General features: G+C 29.1%; 1 protein-coding gene across 1 annotated transcript; it reads left to right on the forward strand.

The window, feature by feature from the left end:
• Window positions 1-340: 340 nt before the first annotated feature.
• LOC135930943 (spliceosome-associated protein CWC27 homolog) lies at window positions 341-9,010 on the forward strand. The gene is made up of 7 exons (XM_065467746.1): window positions 341-432; window positions 484-693; window positions 2,734-2,877; window positions 3,917-4,015; window positions 5,620-5,793; window positions 7,544-7,705; window positions 8,861-9,010. The coding sequence occupies exons 1-7, from the start codon at window positions 391-393 to the stop codon at window positions 9,008-9,010; spliced, it is 981 nt and encodes a 326-aa protein (XP_065323818.1). The 5' UTR covers window positions 341-390.
• The last annotated feature ends 80 nt before the right edge of the window (window positions 9,011-9,090 follow it).

The following is a 9,090-nucleotide window of genomic DNA, read 5'->3' on the forward strand; positions in this document are numbered from 1 at the left end:
AAATAGAGGTTTAAATATTTCTGCTAAATATGATCAAAATCTCCAGGTCTAGTTAAAGTTATTTTGGCCAAAAAACGGGACTTTTTATAAACGACCTAAATTGGGCTTTTTAATAACACTACTTATGAATATATGTATATTTGAATAGGTAACATCAGGCTTTAATTGTTTGATTATGTTTTTAGTTTTAATCTGATTTTATATGGTAGCATTTAATATAAAAAAGTTATAATTCATTTTTAAATAAAACCTCTTTGACAAGTGACCTTTAAATATTGTATGAGATATCATAAAATCCTGGATTTTGTAACAAGTGACAGTATGGCAATCGTTTGATTTTATTAAAACTTTAAGTGTAATATTTTTATAGTTTTGGGTTTATAAGCATTCATGTCGAATATATATTTAAATGAACCTCCAACTAATGGAAAAGTATATTAAATGATATATATTTCATTTTATTTTGTTAATTATAATATTAAGGTTCTTTTAACTACAACTTTTGGAGATTTAGATATTGAACTATGGTCAAAAGAATGTCCAAAAGCTTGTAGAAATTTTGTTCAACTATGTATGGAACATTATTATGATGGTAGTGCATTTTTTCGCATTATAAAGGGGTTTATGGCTCAATGTGGAGATCCAACAGGAACTGGGACGGGAGGAGAATCAATATATGGGGCAGCCTTTAAAGTAAAAAATTAATATAAATTTATAAAATCTTATCTGTAAGTTCTATTTGTATACTTATTTATGAAGGGTAATTTTATTAAGTATCAAAATTTACTATGTAAAATGATTACTATTTTTTTTAAAAAAATATTATATCAACAAATTCTTTAATTTTTAAAAAAAATATGTCTATGGACACATTTGTGAAATATATTTCATTCAAGTAGACAAGGCATAATTTAGAAATTAGGGGATAATCAGGTCTGATCAAATTTTTAAAAAATTAGACATTGGTAAAACGTGATGTTAAATGCTTGATTTAGACAATTTTTTAAAATGGTTAACTCAAAATTATTGCCTTTAGTTAATTACTTAAGCTTAAAGATTTTTCATGTTAGAATTTAACCTATCCACCAGAATTTTAAAGCTAAGGTAATATTGTGGCCCAAAAATCTTGAACTGTTTAACACTAGGTATAACAAAGGAATTTGGATTGGTAACTCTTAAAAAAATCTTATAGTTATCATAAACATCTCCAACATTAATACAATGTCTCATAAATTATATTTTTAAACGAGTATATGTCAATAATTTTTTTTTATCTAAATAAAAATGTAAAGCCAAATCATATTTTTAAACATGTACTGGTTAAAGGTCTTCAAAGGATAGTCCTAAAACTATACAATAAAAACTATGGCAAGCAGCCACCCATCTCTCTCCCTTATGAGAATTTGGATATGCTTATGGAAGATAGAGATATATTCAAAATAACTTATTATTATTTCTTTAACATATATTCCAGTATTGCTGGAAGTTTGCTCAAGCATTCCTCGATAAATCGTTAAAATTATTTTTCATTGGCACCCCTAAATTTTATATAGTATGTTTATCTCCTACCATTTACTGTGTTCTTGTTTCAGCACAGCATTCTTCCTTTACTTTCAAGAGAATATAGCCTATTTGTGCTAGTTTATAGATCGGTCAAGACAGTTCCTTTAATTAGCATTGATTATTAGTATAAGGACAATATTTTATTATAGGATGATATAATTATAGTCAATTACTTTTATTTCAAGTAATACAATATAATAAATTATTATTGTCATATTGTATATTGTATTTTATATAAGTTATTATTATAATGTTCCAACTCCATTCTTTTTTGGGCACATATTATTTTGATTGGTCCAAATAAAAATTTAATCCTCCCTCCCCCCAATTGAAATATATCATTTGGCGCACCTTTTATGGAAGTGGCTAGGAATGCCACCGATCTATTCCATTATAATATAGGAGTAATTTTTGATTATGTTTATTGTAGGATTTCTAATAGTTGCTTATTCATCTTAATTTTACTTAAATTTTAAATGAAAATTTATTATATTTCAATGGTAAAAATCAAAAGTTTATAAAAATTATTTGATGGATAGAAATGATTTAGTTATTAAGTCAATCATATATTTAAAATCTTGCATTATTTACCACAAATAATTAAGTACCTTTATCAAATAATGAACTGATTGATATATTTTAGTCTCCATATTTCTAAAATCTTAGAGTCCTCTAAAAGTTTTCAAAAAAACGTTTTTTTGATGTTTAGAATATCTCTACTAGTTTTTTATAATAGTTGTTACTTTGTTGCCAAATATTTATTAAGTTTTTTTTGTGAGTAAATCATGACCATATTTTTCATTGTTAGAATATAATTGGCACAACTACAACTTCGTTTTTTTTATCTAAAGGATCAGTTATAAACTGTGATATCGTTATTACCATAGGCTACATATTAGTTGAGGATATGGCCCGACTTTTAAAATAAATCCTTGAATAAATATCTTCAGCTTAATGCCATTTTTTTTGTAAAACATTTGTAATGGTATTATAACTATGTAAATAAAGAAAGGAAAAAATAAAATTATTTTGATTTGTAAAAAAGGGTACTTTTTTTCCTTGAAGCTTTCTTTTCTATTACTAATCTTTAAACACATTATTAACATTATATTATTTGTAATTGAAAATCAAATCCATAATATCTTTTACATAAAAAAAAATATAACAAAGGATGAATTTCATCAAAGATTACGCTTTACGAGGCCAGGTTTAGTAGCGATGGCGAATGCTGGACCCAACGATAACAATTCTCAGTTTTTTTTCACCCTCGGTCCAACACCCGACTTGCAAAATAAGCATACAATATTTGGCAAGGTAATAATTAAAATTTGAGTGTACACATATTTTTTAAGAAAATTACCATCTTTTACCATTTAAATTATTTATACGAAAGTAATATATGCTGCTTTAACCTTTTAATGATCAATAATCACTTGATTGGTTACGAGATGTATTCTCTCATCCCATCACACAAAAATATTTTAAAATATGAAAACCTCGTCCAAAACTAGTGTTGTTAAACGGCTCGTTTTGAGCTGATTTTTAAAAACGGGATAACTCGAGGATTCATCCAGAAAAATATTACACAAGCCCTGAAGATTTTGCTCATATAGAAGGAACAAAGGTTCTAGACATATATTATCAAAATCGCTAAGAAAATATTTTTCTAGCTAAAAATCGGCTCATGATGTGTCGTCTTAACAACACTAGCCCCAACCCACTCCCTCCATAGATTTTATTTCGACCAAAAATGGAGCAGGAAAAGTTAACGTTATTTTGCCTCTAAAGGGTACTGTGTACTGTCATATTAAATTTTTTATTTTTAAAAAATTATTTTGTCCGACATTATTCAAATTTATAAATTGTCACCCGATTTTATGTATCACGTGTAAAACTAGTGATCTCTTTGTCTCAAAAAAGGTATAAAAGGGACTAGATTTTATAATCATCATGACTTTTATGACTTTTTTTAAAAAACATATTTAATCAATAAAATTTGGAGTTGAAAATTTATTAATTTAAGTTTTAGAGTTGGGTGGGTTAATTATGTGAGTTATAAAATGGCGTTGAGTTTTTTTATAGTATATTGACCACAATAACGGTTAGAGTTTTTTTTATGGTGTATAATTATCATAGGTACAAATGATAAATTTACTCAATTTTTCAAATTCTATCTCATACTGTTTAATTTCTCACAAAAATACTAAGGGCCTAATAAACATGGGTGCTTATGATATTAGCCAAAAAAAATTTTTTCTTTTTCTTTAGTATGAGCTATTTATTGATTTACGTTGCACTCCACATATTTTAAACATTTTTTAGCAGATTATTACTTCTTTTATTTAACATTAAGGTTTCTGGCGATACCAAATACAACATGCTGAAGTTAAACGAAATTCAAATAGGCGCGAATGATAGACCTATACAGCTGCCAAAGATCAAAAAGGCTATTGTAATTTTTTTTAACATTTATCACCATTCTATTTTATTCTTTAAATGTATATTTTTAAGCGATTATCGGTTTTTGTTTTTACCCATGGTTTTATGAAAATAAAAACTATTTTTAAATATTATTTTTTTTTAAGCAATGAATTAAACTGAGCCAAGTGTGTGTATATATCAATGACATATATAATACCTGAGACTGACGATTCATTCATTCATTAAAATGCTTTTTTTAAACGTCGTTAAAAGCAAATCAGCTGGACCCGCCAATTTTGTAACATATATAGTAATTATTCTCACGTTAAAAAGTACTATTAAATTGATAACTTGCTTCCTTATTATCTCGATGATCCGGTAATTCTTTGATAAAGTTTGCATCAGATATAGGAATAAATTAGGCTCTCGTTTAAAATTTTTTTAATAATGATTAGTGTAACCAAGATGGCGTCTCCCGCTGATTCGCATTGATGTACACTTTTAAGATATATGTCAATGGTATATATATGTATATATATATATACTTTAATATTTTTTTTGCATCTAATACTGAAGGTATATTAATAATAATAATAATAAAGAATGTACTAGGAGTTGTTTCGATATAAATATAACATCTTCATAAATTTAAATTTCCGGGAAAGATGTAAAAAGGTTAGAAATACACATAATGACTAGGGACCCGAAAACGAATAATTGTGCAGGTTCGAATAAAAATGGCGGTTTCGAATATGATAATATCGGTTCGGGTTCGAATAAAAATGGCGGTTTCGAATATGATAATATCGGATCGAGGTTTGAATAAAAATGGCGGTTTCGAATATGATAATATCGGATCGGGTTCGAATAAAAATGGCGGTTTAAGATTCGTTTTCTTAAAATATAATAATATGGTTTCTAACCTTTAAAAAACGGTTTGAACTCTTTCGATGCGAACTTACTAGTAGAATTATATATAAAGAAAGCATAAAAGGAAGAAATACACAAAAATTTAATCGAAAACTTGTGATAATAATCCTTTAAATATAATTCGGATGTATAAAAATTATAATAAGCTATATTATTTGCATTATTTTTTTTGTAACCATTAAAATCATCGAATTCGAATTGGGTTTCATGAGCACTTTTGACTGTTCGGTTCAGGCTCGGTCAGTTGACAAAAAATTACTTTTCTGGTTCGGTTTCAGATTTGGGTTGGATTCTTGATTATGAGTTTTTTTTAAAAAAAATATTAATTTTGAAAAAAAGATCTTCGAAGAATTTGCAAAATTGAATTATTTTTTATCTAGAGGATCGAGATGTTTTTTAGAAGAAATTTATTATTTCGTGATTAGCAATTATTTATGCATTAAAAATATCGCAGCAAACTCTGCTGAAAGCCCTGTTTCTCAACCTCACCCATCCTAAGCTTGCCATTCATTTTTCAATGCCAGACTCTTTTGACAAATTTTAAATTTAAAATCAGATTGCAAATATCTTATATTGTTGAAAAGACTCAGCAGATAGAACCTTCATAAAATATCGTTTAAAAATTAAAAAAAAATATCGATTCTAGATGTGTAATCGACCATTTATTTATTTATAATATATATATATTATGCACTTATCTACCAGATCTTATCCAACCCGTTTACCGATATAATCCCCCGTATTTCTCTCGAACAGAGGCAAAAAGACGAAACCAATAAGAAAGTTACAACGTCTCCCAAAAAATTGTTGGCCTCCAAACGCTTAAATTTGCTTTCCTTCGGCGAGGAAGCTATGGAAGAGGAGATAACCTTTAACCAGGTTTGTATATAAAATAGATTAAGCTTCTAGAAATTGTACCTCATCTTGCTCATATTTATATATATATTATTTTGGGTGGCTCTCCAATTATATTTAGGCAGACCTTCTTATATTGAACATACTTAGATTTTTTTTTTAAAAATACCTGGGTCTGGCCTGAAAAAATACAAAACCCGGGGCATAGCGGACCGGGACTTCTGCTTAGAAATAACATTATGGTAAAAGATTGATTGAATTTTTTTTTTCTTTAGGAATATCCTAATATATATAATTTGCGTGGCGACCAATATAAATATTTTATCTATTAAAATTTTGACATTTTTAATATTTAAAAAAAAAAGAAGAAGATCTGTCAGAAGTGTCAAGATAACGTGCTTTCGAAATTTTAAGAAATGCCAATTACCTCTTGATCTTTCTTTTTTTTGAGTCAGTGCTTCGAAAAATTTAGATATTTTGATAAAGCCCCCCCCCCCCACCGTATTTAACTAATATACCAAGTTGCATTCATTTTAAGTAAAGATATAATTATAATACAGACTGACGATGCATTCATTAAAAGTGTGCATCAATGAAAAACAGCTGGGGACGCCATTTTGGTTACTCATGTCATTAAAAATTTTAAACGAGAGGCCAATTTATTATCCCTATGATGATCAGGAATAAAGTTATCTATTTTAATTGTATTCAACGTGAGAATAGATACTATAAGGGTTACAAAAATGGCGGCTCCAGCTGATTTGCATGCAACGACGCTTTCAAATGCCCAAGTATGAATGTGTCGTCAGTCTAGGGGTATCATTATATGTCATTGGGATTGTTATTTTTGGAAATGACATATGATAATATCTAGACTGCCGATCGCAATTCGTTGAAAGCGTACATCAACGAAAATCAGCTGGAAACGCCATTTTGGTTACCCATTCCTTTTTTTAAAAATGACATATTTTCGAATAACGTCAATCTGGTTCATAAAATTTAGGATAATACAATATTGATTGTTTTAATTTAAAAAAATAAAAATGAGATTATATAAATAGTCTTTGACATGAGATAATAATTACTATACCGGTTACCAAAATGGCGGGTCCAGCTGATTAGCATTAAACCACGCTTTCACAAGCATTATTATGAAATGCATCGTCAGTCTTAGGTCTTATTATATGTCATTGGTTTTTGGGGACTAATAGCGCACACATATTGAACATTTTAACACTGCGTTTTCAAAACGCAAATGACGCGTCTTATTTGCCATCGTTTAAATTGAGTACCTTTTTCGTTTTGTATTTTGAATTATTGATACGCGTTTTTAAAACGCTGCGTTGAAACGTTCAATTCGTACGCACTATAAGTGACTCTATTACTAAATTTAATTGGATTATACACATTGTCTTAACTAGTGATGTTAAACAAACTCAATATTTTAGCCAGAAAAATATTGCTTAGGCCATCGGGATTTCGATAACATATGTTCTAAACCTTTGTTCCTTCTACGAGCAAATTCTTCGGGGCTTGCGTAATATTTTTTCTGGATGAAAATATTGAGTAGTTAGCCGTTTTTTTTAAAAATCGGCTCAAAACAAGTCGTTTAACAACACGCTAATCTATTAATTAGGAGTGTATTTTTTTTATTATTAAACTATAGGTTCTTTCGAATCATTTTCTCTTTTTGTTTTTGAGAGATAATATCGATACTATTATATCGAGAAATAATAAAAAACAATTAATGGGCCATTTAAATTTACGATGCTAGCAGCAACAATCCGCTAAAGGCGTGAGGATGGGCAAAAGTAGCCACGATTTAACGGACGACCCCACGTTATTAAAGGAATCGCTCAACCCGACTTATGTAGATGGGATGGAACAAGATCTCGTCAACGATAACTTAAATTTCAAGCCCAAACATAAAACAGAGGTATTATTACGAAAATTAAATAAAAACAAATATTGATAAAGGGGAAAAAAAACGAACATGATAAATCAGCTTGTTTTTTTTTTCGTTTTTTAACCGTTACATTTTTAAAATAAAATTGTATCGTCTAATAAAAAATACAATTAAAATTCTATATTTTTAAGGACTTCTTCTTTTTTTTTGTCGTGGCCTTAGATTCACTCATTTATTCGATCAATTGTTTATCGTTTTACTCTCCCAGACACTTTTTTTTTGTTCGTAAAATTGGGAGACATATTGGAATGATTTGGAAGTTTGGGAAATCCTTTTCATTATTTTTAAATTTCCAAATAAAAAAAAAATGGATTGACCAAATATTTTTAAACTCCTTTCTCGAGTAACAAATCGCTTTTAAAAAAAAAACTTCACGTGTTTGTGTAGATATAAGCAATAACTGAGTTGGGGAGGAAACAGGTAGGGTGAATGGTTATAGAACAAGCCAAACATAACTGGTTCTTTGTGGGGCGGTCGATTAAGTTCTGGCTAAGAAGGCCAAGTTCAATTAATCCAGTCCCTAGGACTACTCGTCAATTGGTCTTCTTTCCTCTTTATAATGTTTGTGAGGAAACCCCAGGAATATGTCTTATCTAACATGGAAAACACAAGATGCTACCATTTATTACCTATACGATCAATTTTTCTAAGAGTAATATAGTCGATACCTACAACTCGTTGAAGTACCAATTTAAAGGTTCGGGCCGGATTTGAATTTCAGTTCCTAGCTCGACCCCTACCCGTATTTGTAGGAATTTTAATTTTTAAAGCTAGTACTCCACTGGGCATAATTTAGTCTGAATGGTATATCGAGAAAAAAAAACATAAAATTTGAGCTCCTAAAAGTCCTGTAGAATTCGAGTTATATATTTTTTTTTATTATCAGAGATCTCGGGTCGGGCCTGAATTTTTCTTTTATTTTAAAACCAAAAATTTAAAAATCGCCATTATTAGCTATAAAAATCAAAAAATATTTTTTAAAAAAAAAACCGGGCCGGGCCTCGAAAATATAAAACCCGGTTCGGGCCGAAAAAAATCCGGGCCGGGCCGGTCTCCGATTATTATTTAAAAGATTTTCACGAATATTTATTTGGTTTTTTATTTCCATAATTTTTTTTATAATAGTTAAATATGGTGGACAAAAACAAACTCGAAACTATAAAAAACAAAATTGTCAGCATACAAAATCTTAATCCCGATAACGAAAAATTGAAGAGGTTGGGGGTGGAATACCTGGAGGAGGAGGCCGAAGATGAAGAATCTGATGCGGAGTAAATATAACTTCCCATTTTTCTGTCAGTGCCTATACTATCACGATACTTGTCAAAGTATCGGATCGATATCTTTTGATACCT

This window comes from Gordionus sp. m RMFG-2023, chromosome 1 (genome assembly GCF_954871325.1).
Source record: "Gordionus sp. m RMFG-2023 chromosome 1, tfGorSpeb1-WG-v2, whole genome shotgun sequence".
Classification (NCBI taxonomy): Eukaryota; Metazoa; Nematomorpha; class Gordioida; order Chordodea; family Parachordodidae; genus Gordionus; species Gordionus sp. m RMFG-2023.